This window comes from Festucalex cinctus, chromosome 1 (assembly GCF_051991245.1).
Source record: "Festucalex cinctus isolate MCC-2025b chromosome 1, RoL_Fcin_1.0, whole genome shotgun sequence".
In the NCBI taxonomy this organism is placed as follows: Eukaryota; Metazoa; Chordata; class Actinopteri; order Syngnathiformes; family Syngnathidae; genus Festucalex; species Festucalex cinctus.
The window spans coordinates 13,863,352-13,880,639 of record NC_135411.1 but is presented as its reverse complement, the minus strand read 5'-3'; the positions used below and the strand labels follow the sequence as shown (position 1 = coordinate 13,880,639).

The 17,288-nt window shown below is 38.1% G+C and overlaps 1 protein-coding gene across 2 annotated transcripts in view; it reads left to right on the top strand.

The window, feature by feature from the left end:
* clstn2a (calsyntenin 2a) overlaps positions 1 to 17,288 on the top strand; it is a 173,142-nt gene that overhangs the window by 67,484 nt on the left and 88,370 nt on the right. Inside the window, exons 1-2 of one of the 2 annotated variants that reach the window (XM_077518143.1) lie at positions 850 to 1,131; positions 7,209 to 7,331. In XM_077518143.1, coding sequence (XP_077374269.1) covers positions 7,265 to 7,331 — 67 coding nt within the window. In that variant the 5' untranslated portion in view covers positions 850 to 1,131; positions 7,209 to 7,264. Of the gene's footprint in view, positions 1 to 849; positions 1,132 to 7,208; positions 7,332 to 17,288 lie in introns of those variants that run through there. The other variant, XM_077518142.1, reaches the window with a different exon arrangement.

Sequence of the window (17,288 nt, the reverse complement as noted above, 5' to 3'; positions counted from 1 at the left end):
AACATTAAAGCAAAATGAGTCATCCGTAGTCTGGTTAAAATGTAGTGTGGATCAATAGCATTTGAGAGACTGTAAAGGTTCAACACATTCTGCTCTGGGATGCTTTTCTGGAGAAATTGCGTGGGAATGCTGAAAAGCTGAATGCTAAGATTTGAATGCATGTGCTTACGAGGTAAATTGAAATAGATTTGCAGTTAAATGATAAATGAATAAAAAGAAAACTTGAATTGCAATCTGTCTAAGGTGGGATTCAAACCATCGCCACCTCAACGCTCCACTGCACTAGCCACAGTGGACTTGATGTCATCATTGAAGTGTTGTGAAATGGTAGTGAAGGAGTCTTGCTGAATGCCAGTGAACCTGTCATTGTAAATTTAATTTTATTCAATAAATAGAATAAATTGTGTAACAATGACGAATGATAAATTAAAAAAAAGTTGAACTTCCAGCATTCTCACAATGACCATACAAGCCCCAGAGTAAGTTGAACTGTATAAATGTGTTCAGTTTAAAATGATAAGAATAATATATATTAAAAAGGAAAAAAAAATGGCTTAAACCCTGTTTGTCATGTCTGGGTTAAGTTTGAGTTCATGAGCTGTTAAGTTGGAGGTCAAGTGTCTCTTATGAACTGATGTAACTGTGATATAACCATCTAGTTTCAACTGGTTTTAGGCTCTATGATGTTTGTTAAGGATCTTTTATGCTATATGATGTTTGTTGTTGTCGGGAACAATCTGTAATTACTAGGTTAACAGCCAATCAGAGAATTCCATGTCAGTACTAGTACTCACATGTCTAGCCACAACCAATGAGATTGATTGACTGTCTATTTAAGGGTCTGAGAATTGTGTGTGTTTTGCCACCTGTCCTGTGTACTGCGTCTCTGAGTTTCTGCCTCTCGATGCTTTTTTTTTTTCTTTTAATGCTCCAGCTATCCTCCTGCCCCCTGCTTTTAATTGGCCCACACCTGCCTGCTGACCCCAGCAAAACTTGCCTCTGCTCTTTGGATTTCATACCCTCATTTTGCTGATCCGGTTTATATGAGCTGCTTGCATCCCGGTGGCACACCAGGGCCACAGTTGCACAATAGGGTGGCAATTGGCCAAAGATGATCTGTATTTTTCACAGGTAGGTGTAGATTTGTGTTTTGTGTTGCTGCGATTGGTGAGGTCATGGACGCTTTTGTGCCCAGCTGCGATAATAAGTGCTCATTTTAATATCAGTGCACTGTGAGGTCACCGTATTTTTGTGCATTCTTCGTGTTCTTTATTGCTGTGTTATGGCGGTTCTTTAAAACTGGGCATGCCAACAAACTTGAATGTGAGATATTGTGAGTAAAATTATTTAAGATGCACATACCAGAATAAACCCACAATACAGTCTACATCAGGGGTTCTCAAACATTTTGGGTGCAGGTACACCCAATGTGGGAGATTTTATTTTATTTTTTCTTCTTCCAAGGACCGCCTCATAATCCTAAAGCTAAAAATATAACTATGGCATGTAGGGGACGCCGAGGCATGTTGTCACATGGGTAAGTTGTCACATTGCAATTATCTTCTCCAACAGAGGGCACAACAAAAAGTGGAATTCTATAATTTTTATTTTTTATTTTTATTTTTTTTAACCTTTATGCCACCAGTTTCTAAGGACTTACCAGTGCATATGTTGCATGATTTTCTGATTATGTTCAACCAATTTTTCAAGCTCAATGTTAACTCATTCACTGCCTTTGACAAGTATACTTGTCAATTGTATTTTTTAGAGCGGTGCTAAATGGGGGCGAATCTGAGCATGCTCCACTGTAAATATCAAACTTGGAAACAACTTTACTGATGCCCAACCACCGGTAGATGACATCATTGCCCCATTTTATAGGAAATAAACACAGTTTCAGAGTCCATGGGAGAAATGGCTGTGTTTTGGCAAACCTACATTTTTCTGCTGTCAATTATAAAAGAACGGGACGGGACAAAAAGTAGGGAGTCTATTCTGTTATTTGGTAGATTCGGTTTATATATAATTATTGAATGGAATATGACGTGAGTATTGGAAATGTAAAAATTTTCTATAATGACTGGCAGTGAATGAGTTTTAAAGGGATACTTTACTTATTTAGCCATTTTTGGCAGTCAAACACGAATATTATGCCAATTATAAATTTGATATTTTCATTATTTTTCACCTACAATTAGTACCTTTAAAAACACATTTTGCAACTTGCTGTCGACTGAAAATGACGTCACAAGGGCTCGGGTAACCAATCACAGCTCAGCTTGTGAATGTCACATGACCAAACCTAGAAAACAGCCCTTGTGATGTCATTTTCAGTCGACAGCAAGTTGAAAAATGTGTTTTTAAAGGTACTAATTGTACGTGAAAATTAATGAAAGTATCAAATTAATTATACACAAAATATTAAATTTTTATTGCTATAATGGGATAAATAAGTGAAGTATCCCTTTAAACAATGTTTACTTAAAGTCAAAATAAATAAATAAATAATAAAATTAAATTAATAAAAATAACATCAGTAATTGTTTTCCTTTTTATTGGTTGCAAAATCCATTGTGACATCTTTACCCCTTCTTGTGTGACAACCTAGCCAATGATAGGGCAATGTGTCACATATTCACATTCTATTTGATTGCTTATAACTCTGCACTGGTGCAAAATATGAAAACGACATGAATAGAAAAAATATACCAGAGACCTTAGTCTTTCATCTGGTACACATTTTGTTTATACTGATGTATTGATACCTAGAAATATATAAATGTTTAAAAAGTGGGACATCAAGCCTTGGTCTCCCCTCCACCTAAAAGTTATGGGAAATATTTATTTTGTGAAGTTTATTCGAAATATTCTTGATGTTTAATAGAATGCAACATTTAATCTGAATTAAATTCAACATTTATCCAAAGCTAGCTGATGTGCACTGCTTCCACTAACAGAGTAGCTTGTATACAAAAGTACTGTCAGTGGTGCCAATTTAGCAATTTAGTCTCTATATTTAGTCTCCAATCCTTCCCCCAGAATCAAAACGTCATCTTCCGTGAACAAGGAAGTCCACGTGTGCTTTGTCTCTCTGTCACTCCATTGCTGTGTCCTCCATTAACTCATTACAACAAATCACATCATACCAAACCAATCAAAGGCTAGATTTAAAACCGTGGATGGAGTGTCTCAGAAATGAAATCACAAATTAACGGGCTAAACATATTCTAGTGTGCCTCTGGGATGACATTGACAGATACTTGAGTACCAGGAATAAACAGGAATGACAGTAATGGACAAGACAGGCCCGCGTCTTGTTTATGGATTCCAGTTACTTGTTCTGCTGTAATAGATTTTACACAGGCCTGGTGGAGACACTCCTAGACTGTCCCAGTAAGTGAATTAGACCTCCATAATGGGCTCGGTGACGCTGTAATGACTGCAGATATTCTGTTAGGTAATGATGTAGCTGCGTTGTTTGCCGTCAGACACTTTTACAAACAAGAATGTCAAGGACAAACACCTTGCATGCATCAAAGACGGCTTTACAGTCTTACTCTTAACATTATGAAACACTTTTTCACATCGCCTTTTCAATGGTCTCCTTTATGGATCTTAATAGAGAATAGACTCATGTTGTTTGATTTTGTTTATAGCGAGTCAAGTCTCGTCTCTTTGTGATGAATTGAAAACGGAATGCGGGATTTACTAAACACTTCTTTCAGGCCTCCTGCAAGTACTTACAATTCTTGCTGTTTCTAAGATTTACGTTTCCTTACTAAATACTATCTCAATAGTGTACTTGACTATTTGCATACCTTTCGCCATGTTAGTGAAAGTCATTATTGGTCAACTAAAAATTAAAAAGTGAGTATGCAAACAAAATGTATCGCATAAAGATGATTATTTTTTTTTCAATATATAACGGGAGGGCTCCCGTCGCTTGTCACCTTCTGTTTTGCTCTCGCAAGCCTTTTACTAGTTTGTTTTTACTAGCTGCTGGAGCTAGCCGCTCTTGTTAGCTCCGGCTAAATCCGGCTCGCTCAGTATTTAGGCATCGCTCACCGGGCTTTACACCGGCTGCCAAGTCGCCGTCGCTTAGCTTTTGACATGTTTTGGTTCTGTGTGGTTAGGATTTTGTTTTCTTTTGTTGTTGTTTTTTTTGGGGGTGTGTTTGTCTGTGGTTGGTGTATTCGTCATGTATTGCTGGTTTCTTCCCTTGTCTCATTATGTCTCTAACCACGTCCACCTGAGTGTGTCTTCCCTTCCCAGTGTGTGACCAATCAGTGCCCTCAGCCACTTGTTTATCGCCCCCAGGTGTTGTCTCTTTAGGTCATTAGTGTTGGTGTATTTAGTCTGTTGTTTGTCCAGTTGGTGTGGGTGCATTGCTGGTGTTAAGTGGGTCATGATGTCTCGTCCATTAGGCTTTGTGCTGTGTTGTCAAGCTTCTGTCATGTCCAGTTCTGTCACATTATGTCAAGCTTCTGTCACGTCAAGTCAAGCTCCAGTCACATCCAGTTCTGTCAAGCGACAGTCACGTGCAGTTCTGTCATACCACGTCAAGTCAAGCTACAGTCATGTCCAGTTCTGTCACGTCAAGTCAAGCGACAGTTAAGTCCAGTTCTGTCACGTCACGTCACGTCAAGTCAAACTACAGTCACGTCCAGTTCTGTCACGTCAAGTCAAGCTACAGTCACGTCCAGTTCTGTCACGTCAAGTCAAGCTACAGTCACGTCCAGGTTTGTCACGTCAAGTCAAGCTACAGTCACGTCCAGTTTTGTCACGTCAAGTGAAGCTACAGTCACGTCCAGTTTTGTCACGTCACGTCAAGTCAAGCTACAGTCACGTCCAGTCAAGCTACAGTCACGTCCAGTTCTGTCACGTCACGTCACGTCAAGTCAAGCTACAGTCACGTCCAGTTCTGTCACGTCACATCAAGTCAAGCTACAGTCACGTCCAGTTCTGTCACGTCAAGTCAAGCTACAGTCGCGTCCAGTTCTGTCACATCACGTCAAGTCAAGCTACAGTCGCGTCCAGTTCTGTCAAGTCAAGTCAAGCTACAGTCACGTCCAGTTCTGTCAAGTCAAGTCAAGCTACAGTCACGTCCAGTTCTGTCACGTCACGTCAAGTCAAGCTACAGTCGCGTCCGGTTCTGTCACATCGCGTCAAGTCAAGCTACATTCACGTCGCGCCACGTCGCGTCGCGCCACGTCACGTCAAGTCAAGCTACATTCACGTCGCGCCACGTCAAGTCAAGCTACAGTCACGTCCAGTTCTGTCGCGTCACGTCACGTCACGTCACGTCACGTCACGTCACATCAAGTCAAGCTACAGTCATGTCCAGTTCTGTCGCGTCACGTCACATCAAGTCAAGCTACAGTCATGTCCAGTTCTGTCGCGTCACGTCACGTCCAGTTCTGTCACGTCAAACCTAGTTTCATCTAGTTGAATTCTTGATTTTCCTCCTCTCCACCTGTCAATAAATCACCCTACGTTGCTAATTTCCTTTCAGTCTCCTCACATTTGGGTCCACTTCTCACTCCACCACAAACCGTAATAGCTTTTCAATAACATGTCTGATGTAGAACGCACCAAAGGACCACTTAGCTGTCTAAAAATATGCCTGATGTCAAGTAAACTGGGCACTAAACTAAGTCTTGCATAAACATAGTAGTAATGAGGAATTTACAACAGGAGGAAAACATCACATCCATCATTTTTTTTTTCAACGTTTCCCGTCATTTGTTAATCATCAACAAAACGGGCGTCCGTCGTTGACGGATTAAAGGACCTTCCATCAATATTGCTAGAATGCCCACCTTGTGTATATAGAGTAATATTGTATGTATTAAAAAAAAAAATAATCAGCAATGCACTGAACCCACAAAAATTGAACCACACTATAGTGAGGGATGACTGTGTACAGTGTTTTGTATGTTAGGTTGCTAATGTGCTGTTATAATTCTGAAAAGTTGCAATTGTATTCTGAGTTTATCTATGCATCTTGGACTGTACCATCCTGCTGTCATGTTGACACCAGACCTCCATGCAGGCGGCAATACTACACTTGAGATTAAAACTGTACCGTAATATTTTCCCCCTCTCCTCTTGTGGCGTGCTTGTAGACCTCTATGTGCTTATTGGATAGGGCAGATGGAAAGTGAGAGGGACTTTAATCCACACTGTCAGTAATTATTTGGGATGTGATCTGTGGTAATCTCCGGATCATCTGGTGTACTTAATCCCAATGTGGCATGGGTCTTGCTTTCTTTTCTCCACACCCGAAGTGATAACTTTGGATTATAAGGATCGGATGAGAATATTAATCGGGTGTGAGCCGCAATGTTTTCACCTGCAAGACAACACGCCGTGAAGCTTTTATTAACATAATGGACGATGCTCTTGTCTGCTCTGTGCTGTATTTCCTCAAATGGTGTCCGAGGGGGGGCGTTTATTTACTGAACTGTGTGATGTCAATTTTGCAAAGGGGTGTTTATAAGTAGGCGACATGCATCTTGCAAGTAATTAATTAAGACATGTTGTCTATTAGTCGCATTTGAAGGAATGCTCGAAGTTATGTGTGACCTTGCTCAAATCTCTCACACTGCTTATATTTTGATCACCATATTCCTGAGTGGCACAAATCTTCATCCAATGTGCCTTAATGTCAAAAAGGAAAATGCAGTTTTTTAGTGATTCCTCATATTTTATTTTATTTTTATGTCCTTATTTAGTAAACAAGGACACATTCTAATGCTTTTACTGTTTTGACAACTGTTATTGCAGGAGATATTGAGCTTTGCATTCTGTGGGGGTGGAAAAGTAGGACAGTGCTTTTTTTTTTTTTTTTTTTTTTTTTGTCCCCACTTTTAGTCATTAGAAATTGGTTGTAATATTGACTTGTTTCATATTAGTTGTTTCTTTCCCCTCTCACTGAAATCAATCACAAAGAAGGAACAGTCGCAAAATGGTCGATTTTCTTTTATTTTTTACCCTCCAATCCTTCCTCCTTTTTTCCTCATTCCAACATCTTCTGAATTGACTCAGGACGTCCAGATGACACGATGTGCAGTGGAAGGAAACGTGAATTACGAAAACAATCCTTGCAACCCTTGCTTTAAATTGAAATGTGCGTTCAAGTAAAACGTTAAACAGGAACAGAAAAGATTAATATCGTCCTGTCTCTTTTTATTCCCCCCTTTCCACAGTCAACAAGCACAAACCGTGGATAGAAGCTTCTTACCATGGCGTGATCACAGAAAACATGGGCGCTGTGCTACTGGACCCGCCGCTTGTTGCTCTTGACAAGGATGCGCCGATCCCCTATGCAGGTAGCTAATACACAAACGTGCCAAAATGATAATTTCTGACTGCAGTGGAACCTCTAAAGATGAACATAAGGACTCAAAATTTTGAGGTGCTGGGATCCATTTTGGTCTAGAAACGCAGATGGACATCTTAAATGATCTGGGGGGCTCATAGGATTATGCACTTCCTGACTAGCTGTATGACAAAAATGACATTTTAAATGCAGACAAAATACGTGGCGGCTTGCAAATAGTGAAAATCTGTAAATCTGTGTGTAATTGACACTCATTCAAAGGCATTAGGAAATCAGCCAAAAACAAACAAAAATTTTTTTTTTGTAAACCCCAAAATTCGTCAAAAAATGTTGATAGACCTCCAATAGGTTTTCCATGAAAAATGGAGTTGCCTCCTCGTTACAAAAAATAAATAAATAAATAAAATCCCAAATTGAGGGAGGGTATTATACTGGGCGCTTACTAAGAAACAAAAACATTTCACATTGTTTAGTTAACCATTGTTTAGACAGTACCTAGGGTTTGTTATCAGAAAAAAACTAACAAAAAAATCACTGATTTCTAGTGCATTTCCTACACAAGGTAACTCAATTTGCTTCGCATACTGTAACTGAAAGTACATTTAATAGCAGTTATAAACAGAATTAAAGAGATTTAAAAGCAAAGTTAATAAATAAAATATAGCTTACTAAAATGACTAAGAGCATACAGTGCGAGAACAAGATTTTCAAAAATATGATTTTAAAAATACTTTTGAAACAGCATGGTTTTTAACCTGGATTTAAAATCTTATTATTCAAAAGAACAAAGAAAAAACTGCTTTTCAGGGGTGTTTTTGGCGGGAGCGTAATATACCGTATTTTCCGCACCAAAGGCGCACCTTCAATGAATGACATATTTTAAAACTTTTTCCATATATATATGGCGCTACAGTAGAGGCTGGGGTTACGTTATGCATCCATTAGATGGTGCTGCGCTAAAGGGAATGTCAACAAAACAGTCAGATAGGTCAGTCAAACTTTATTAATAGATTACAAACCAGCTTTCTGACAACTCCATTCACTCCCAAAATGAATAAACAGCTGTTTTTTTTTATTTTCTCTGAGACAAAGTACTAGTATTAGCTAGCGATCCAAGATGGCGGGATCTTCATCCATCTGCATGCGCGTACATCACAGATCGTGCAGGGTCACGATAGCGACAGCGAGACCTGTTGCGGCTCAATATTGATCCATATATAAGGCGCACTGGATTATAAGGCGCATGGTCAGCTTTTGAAAAAATTGAAGGCTCTTAACTGGCCTTATAGTGCGGAAAATACGGAATTTTTGCGGTAATTTGGGGCCACATGAGGCCCACGGGCCCCTATTTGCTCATCCAAAGTTTATAAAAATTTCTGACTAACGGCTTCAACCTGTTATGCTAGCACCGTGTGTCAACAAGGAGTACAATCCATGTGCATTTCTATTCTGTCCAGGTATTTTTGCCTGGCAAGCATGACAGACCTCAAATACGTCACCGACTGATTTAACATGTAACGACGACACTCGAACATCATTACAAAGCTCATCTGCAGACAACGCTTTTCAGATGTTGATTGTGTCGTCTTATAAGAGGCAGCCATGCGATTATTGCCGAGCTGACAGTGACGAGAATGAGACGGAGAGCGCCGTTATAATTAGATAAATTATTCCCACACCGCAAGGCAAACAAAGAGCCTTTCTGGCAGTGAGCACTTAACTGTTCATTATGGCCAAATGGTTTCTATTAATCCCGACGCTGACAACCATGCAAAATGGATCTTCAACTTTACATTTCTCTCATGTTTTTCTATGTAATGCCACAGACGTCTTTCATAATGCTATGTCGAGAGCTGCTCTGTAAACACGGTTGACCTTGATGAGTGTGAAGACGCTTATAAAATTCTCCTTACGGGCTTTACCGCGCCAATAAAGTAAAACCTTCGGCACGTACGGTAACATTAGCCAAGACTGCTGAGCTCACTGACTGAATTCTAAATGAGGAGCTGATGTAGTTTCAAAGGTGACGAAAGCGGCAAACGGACAAAAAGCAAACTAGTTTTGATATTGTTTTCCCCCACCGCCTCCACCATTAACACTTTGTTTGCTGAATGGCAAAAAGGTCAAATCCGGTGAGCTATTGCCCCCGAGAGGAGCTGCAGTGTTGTGCCATGGCTGCCGGCTGGCTATATTTCTTCCTCTAAATGTGCGGTGAATGAAACGCTCACAATAGCTACCAAGGAGACTCAAGAAAAATGCCGGAGTGCCTTCCCAATTTATCTCCTTTAACCAATTGTCTATAGAGAAACAAACACTCTCTCGCTATGCTTTTAACTCTTTGGGTTTCTTCTCCTTGTTCCTCTCCAATCGAATAGTAGTAGCGGTTCAACCTGAAACCATTTGTGCGGATGTTTCCGGCAAGCCGTTTGAGCTCTTAAGTCGATATCTGCTTGAGGTTGATGTACGAGTACGCCTAAATCCCCACTAACAGGACAATTCAGGGCACTCGAAGAATGACTTATTAGCGGGGTTATTATAGTTTTGAATTTTTCATTTTAGTTAGTTTTGATTTTGTTTTGTTTTTTAAATTTAGTTAGTTTTAATTCATTTTCAGGGTGGTTCTGTTAGTTTTTTTAAATTAGTTTTAGTTATTTAATAAATGCCTAGTTTTAGTTTAGCTTAGTCTTAGTTTCTGGCTCAAATTTAACCAGTGTTGTAAAAAAATTGAAATTGCCATTGTCAAAAAAAAAAAAAAAAATGAGCGTCCAAAATTTTTTTGTTATAATTTTTAACATATTCAAGGCCCTAATTTGATCATATCGAATATTCCGATTTAAATTTGTTTTTTATAGGGATGGGCGAGTACCGATACCTTTTTTCAAGTACTCGAGTACTCGTGACGCAGACGAGTACAAGCGACCGATGGCAGATGGGGAAGACGTTAAGTGAGTCCTCCTTGCCTGTAAGTGGCGCTAGCTTGCAGCAGTTTTTCACCAAAACTTCACCGGTTTGGAAATACTTCAAAATTGTGAATCTTAAACTATTTTTGTGTTTTATTTTGAGCGTTAAGACTATTGAAGAGTGACTGTGCTGTTTTTTTTTTTTTTTTGTCAAAATTAAAGGAAATATATTTCTTTAAAAATATCTTTTAGTGATTTTTTATTATTATTATTTCTCTCGCTTGAGCGTTCCAGAAGGTGGCATCCATCCTGGTTTGGTTTTACTGCAGAGGTGTGGCCTGTCCTTCTTCCTGCTCATTAATTGCGTCGAGGCAACTGACAACAAACCGTTAGCCACTCGCCTTCTCTGCCATTCATGAACCTTTTTGTCACTGCAACCTTTCCTCCCAGCGTCTCTTGCTCCCTTCACCTTTCTCGCCCATTCTTTGTTCTCATTGCTTTTTTTTTTTTTTTTTTGACTCATGTCTTGTCCTTCCCTCCCCTGCGGCGTCACATTTGTATTGAAGCTACCCACAGTGGCCTCACCTTAAGCATGATGTGTGGGGATAAATTATGACTGCCATCCCTTGAGCGCAAAGGTGCGGGGATCGAGCGCTGCGCTCCGAGCAAGCCTTCTCAATCAAATTAGTATGAGGGATGGTTGCGCTGGACTCGATGTTACCATGAAGCAAATAGTCGGTTTCCTTTTTCCCATTCTTTATCTCGGGACCACAGTCAACAGGCATAGATTCTCCCCATTCATCATGGTACCAGAATAGCCCGCCGTTGCGCGCTACAGTATTTCCTCTGCAGAACAGGGTAATGGCACAGAAGTAGCTGGGGAGGGAAAATGTAGAATAGACAGATGGATAACAAAATTGTGTGAGCATCATCACAAAAAAAAGAAAAGAAAAGAACATGGTATTACCATGCATGGGATGCAATTTTCTGGGCCAATTCCCATTTGTCTTTTTTTTGCTTCCAACAAAACAATTGCCCAGTGGTCGTGTATCAATGCACATTATGATTTTTTTTTTTGCGTCTATAAAATAAACAGAACATGTCTGCAGTAGATATAAAAAGTCTACACACCCCTGTACAAAAGCCAGGTTTATGTGATTTGAAGAAAAAAAAAAAAAAGACACCAAGATAAATCATTTCCAAACTTTTTCCACCATTGATTAATTTCCTCAATCAATTTGATTTGAATTTTTTTTTTTTCAATTCGATTCACTTCTATCTGATATTGATTAATGGATGAATGAATGAATGAAAATTATTTCTCAAACACGCATATATATGTGTATATATATATATATATATATATATATATATATATATAAAGAAAAAATGTATATCTACTCAAAGATATTAATCATATAAAACATAAAATATAACTTATACACATATTAAGAAAAAAAAGGAGTAGGAAGAAGTACTGTATACACTTTAACTCCTACCTCTATATAACTTAATAAAATATTCCCAAACAATAAATGCAGCATCAATTCTTCTTACATATCAAGGAAATGATTAAAAACTCCACAAGCATGCAAGCAATGATCTAGTTTAATAATGAAAGTAACACAATGTTATCACTCAAGTGTTACACAAACATTGACATCAGCAATGATGAGATGAAAATATTTTCATAATTCAGTAATTGTAAATATAAATTGAAAAATGCTGAATTGTCTTTAAGTGCAATAAATCAGGAATTTGATAAATGCAAGGAGTTACTTTTAATTTTAAGTGAACAGTAAATTTCAAGAAAACATTAAGATACAAAATAAATATGGCCTTTAAAATTCTTTTTTTCTTATGTATTTATGTGAAAATGAGATATTAAAACAATTGATTCATGGTTTTATTCATCTATATCAGGCTTGAAAAGGAAAATTTGATAGCAATTATTCTGTTTTTATTTTTTTTATTTTTTTTTATTTTATTTTTTTTTTAACCCAGTCCTAATAAACTCTAAAACTCAAATGAAGCTTCCCCCCATAAATCTTTTTTGAATCATAGGCACTTAACACATTCACTGCCAGCCCAGCAAAAATGCATTATTTGACGTCTTTTCCCGTCAATGGCAGTCAATGAGTTAAAATGATGACAGGTATGTACTAACTCAATGAGTTTGAATGTGGTCAGTTCATTCTGAACACATCCAAGTTATAAGATTGTGTGTGTGCAACTCTGAGCCTTATTGACAATCATCTGCTCGAAACATACTGTTGTTGTTGTTGGTCTATCAAAATAAAGTAACGGCAACGGTCTCGTCTTTTTGTCACTATTTATTGTTCCCAGAACAGAAGCCGTAAATGTGTCGGGTCATAAAAGTATCGTGTTTTATGGACACTTCTAGATACAGATACATATGCAGAGTCACCACCTTGTTATCAACTTTTATGACTTTTTGTTTTAAAAAGTCATAAATTCGATTTTATGTTGTCAACGACTAGTGTGTGATTGTGTATATTACGCTACAAAGATCTACAGAAAACTCTGTGGTATACTTATCGATTGCAGTTACAGACAACAACAAATAGAAGGACTTGCAATAGTCCCGGGGGGGGGGGGCAAATAGACAGCCTGTGTGTATGCTGGTGTAATCGATGGGAAAACACTGTACATGGCAGAGGTGAATTCAGTATTGCTGAAAGAAGATGGGCAAGTATTAGCGATAATGGGAGTCTGGGAGTAAAGGGCAGGAAGCTGGACTTTCTGTCTACATAGCATTTGTGATAATGGCTCCACCCTAATGCCTTCAATAATTGATTTGTTTCATTTGTTTTGAGTCTTGTGTATTATTAAATAACGTCTATTACCCCTTGTGGTCAGTGAGCGCCCTCTTTTTTACCTTCAAATTTAATATTGTTTTTCACTCTGAGGGTCAGTTTCACTGCAACAATTGAAAATCTCCGGAAAATGATTACAATAGAAATTGTGGCCCAAGGTGTAAACGGCACCAAGAGAATTGATTTACAATTGGTCAGCGTTCTTGCACCACTTATGGTTAGGTTAAGACTTTTTTTTTTTTTTTTTTTTCCTTTTTTGATGGAGAGGGTTGACTTGATCGTAAATATTGAAAATTGGTTTATATATCACTGTAATGTGCCTTTGATGTCCTAAAAAAAATAATTAAATCAGATTGAAAATGTAGATGAATCAGGGATGGGCAACTTAAATGCTGGAGAGGGCCACAATTTTTCATCTGTGTTAGCAAGCTCACATATTTAGCTGTTATTAGCTGTTTTTTTTTTTTTTTAAGTGTTGGAGCTTGACCACTAAGCATTTCTAACAGCATAATGCCTGCTGCATACAAAATATAGTGTAAAATAGAGACAAGACATCTCAAAGGCACCTCATTTTTATTGACTCGTATTTCATTTTAATTTAATATGTATCCACGTTTCCACATAATTAAATTAGGAAGTCATGAAGCAGAAGAAACCAAACGATGTCAGTCATATATTTCAAGACATTATAAATTGATTGAGGTCAAATTGACCCCCAGTGACATACAATAGAGGGTTAAACCAACTTCATTTCCGCGCGTGCCGCTATTGTCATCGTAACATGTTGCTGGCTTGTGTCACATTAGGAAAGCAGCACGGCATCTGTAGTGCTCCATTAACATCACTGCTGGATGCTTCCAGCCGCAGCGCTGCGAGTGCGGACCTGTTTTGACCAGCTCGCACGCCATTACGCAGCCACGGCAAAATCTTTCAGCAAAATATGGAAGTAAAATGGACGCAGTAGGTTAACGCACAGGTCAGATGTGAGCTGGAAAGCTTCGCCATGTAGTGAAAATAAAAAAATTGCTGTTTAAATTTGTTGTCATTTGCAAAATCCTTTCTTGGCTTTAGTTTGGATTCTTTCACTGTGTTTGTTCACACGGCAACCAACACCTGTCAATTTCCTTCAGACGGTGCTAATGAGACTGTTATAGCCCACAATGCAGGAGCTGTGAAATTTGACAGAAAAATAGATGAAGCGTTACCAGGAGGGAGGGAAGGCAAATGGATGTTCAAGGAATGGGTGGAGAAATGAATAGATTTAGGATATGAACATGATGCGTAAAGGTGCATCAAAAGTCGACCAGGCATGTTTTTGTCTACCCAAAGGGGAAAGAAACCATCTTTTTTTGTCTACCTCGTTTGTTGCTTTACTTCTTGTCCTTTGTGCCTTTTGTGGAGTTGTTGCATTTTGCATCCAGTTAGTGCTGATTTTGTGAGCTAATGGTGAGGCAGGTCTGATGCGCAACATCAAACAGTCTAGATGCTATTCGAGGTTACGTCTGTCTGGATGCTCTTTTAAAGGATGACGCCTCCCCGCAAGGCAAAGCACAAAGCAGCCTTCGCATTCCTGGATGACACAATAATTCATCAGAAATGTGTTCATTTCGCTTTTTTTTTTTTTTTAAATACCACTGAACCTCACTTGGAGGAGATGAAATTAATTAAATGAAATGCAAGTCGGCTAATAATGTTTTCAATTGTTTGACAGTCAGATACTGTTGGTGCTGATATAAAATAACAGTGAACCTTGCCATATTCACATTTGTACATTTGTAAATCAAGGTTACTGTAGTTCATGAAAACTAACAAATTTAAACTGCATTTGAAAGCCATTTTTACAAAAGAAATAAAATAAAATAATAAATAATAAAATAATTGGGATGGGCGATTACTGACACCAGGTATCAGTATCAGGCCGATACAATCCTTATTTTAAGGTATTGGGTATTCATGGAGGCTGCCATTGATATTAACTCATTCACTCCCAGCCATTTTCACAGAAGTCCCGTTCGCTCACGGCCGTTTTACTGGATTTTGACTGATTTTGCAAGGCCCACAGAATATTGTGTTCTATTGCTATAAAAACATGGAACCTATCAAAAGAAAGATTAAAGTCTCTTCTTTCATCAGGAAAAAAAGTAAGTTTCCATCTGTTTCAGTTTTGCAGCAATTAGCATTAGAAGAGAGCTAAATTTCATCAGTTTTCACAAACCTATTCAAAATTGTCAGTAATTTAGCTTTTTTTCTCGATGGCCCTGGTTGATCGCCTTTGCTCTGCTGCCACCTGCTGGCCGTTTGTGTAATAACTACCATTTCTGCAACCGTTCTTTGCAGTTGAGAGGCTGCATCAAAGCCTTCTGTATGCTCTAGCATAAAAAAACGTATAAATACGTCTTTGAGACACTTAGAACATTAAAAAAAACGTATTGATACGTTATTGGGAGTAAATGAGTTAAAAAGATACTTGACTCATTGAGATATTTTCAACAATAAGAAGATATTTTGTCTATAACTAATGTGATAACTTCGTTTTTCATGAACATTTAATACCTTTACAAATTAATTTTGCAACTTCACCCAGTGCTCAGGACACAGATAACGACCAATCATGGCTCAGTTTGCAGACCAAACCCAGAAAACAGGTGAGCCGTGATTGGTCGTCACCTGTTTCCTATTAAGGATGTAACGATATCCAAAAATCACGATACAATATTATCACGATATAAAGGTCACAATACAATAATTCTCACGATATTGTGGGGGGCCTGGCGAAAAAAGATCACAATATTGTAAAAAAAAAAAAAAAAAAAAAAAAAAAAGAGCTCATACTAAAAAAATGCACAATATTGTGCTTTTGTACATAACAACAATGCACATAAACCACCTACAATCTCTATTAATATTGAAGCACTTACTTGCTAATGCTAATTTTTTTTAAACATAGAAGGCCAAAACATCCCTAATGAAAATTAATTTGCACTAATAAACTAGCCACTAGAGGGTGCTAGAACTGCACAAATGGAAATCAACCTGACTTTTTGAACAGATGTGTTCCTTTTAAATATTGTGAACATGACGACGACGATATTGTGGCAGTTTTAATATCACGATATTGCCCTTATCGTTACATCCCTATTTCCCATTTGTGTTTTTAAATTAAAGGGATACTTGACTCATTGAGCCATTTTCGGCAGTAAAAAGTTAATATTTTGTCCAGAATAAATTCATTATTTTTCTTGCACAATTAATACCATTTTGCTGTCGATTGAAGATGACATCACCTGTTCTGTTTGGTCAACAAACTGAGCCATTAAGGTCCTTACCTACTTCCTCAGCACAGGTGATGTCATCTTCATTCAACAGCAGGTGGAAAAATCTGTTTTTAAAGATATAAATTGTTCATGGAAAATGAAGTTATCACATTCATTCTGGACAAAATATTAAGTTTTTACTGCTGAAAATGGCGCAATGAGTCAAATAAATGAATAAATCGTATATGAAGTCCTCCTCAGCAGTAGGTGGCACTATACAGAAGCAGTTTGACAGAATCATCATCAGAAAGAATGTTCTCTATTCACAAATTTTTGTCATTGTGTTAAATTATTAACACAAACCTTAATTTGTCAATGTCGTACATGATCTGTCAGGTTTGATTTTAAATGTGTTTACTGTTATCGACATTGATGTACATCCTTTTCGGGTATTTTACTTTACTTACTATTTAGTGACTTAAAAAAAAAGTTTTATCTTGCATACGAATACTCCATAAACTAAAATTAAAACTATTAAAAACTAAAACAAATAACTAACAAAGCCACTCTTAAATCTTCATTATTCTCTAACAAACTTGTGCTTTTGCCACCATCTTATTGCAGAGGAATTGTAACTGGCAAATGGCACTTCATTTATATAGCGCTTTTCCACCTTACAAGGCCCTCAACGCGCTCCACATTTTGACTCGCCATTCACCAACTGATGACGCAGGATCAGGAGCAATTGGGGGTTCAGTATCTTACTCAAGGATACTTCGATGTGGTCACAATGGCATGGGATCGAACCCTCAACCTCTGGGTTGGGAGACGGCCACCATACCTCTGAGCCACGCCGGCCACAAGCATCAAGCGGGTCCTTGATTACAACCGCAAGAATAAATCCGGTGAATATGTAAATCATTCTTTTAAAACATTATTTTTTAGAGAATATTTG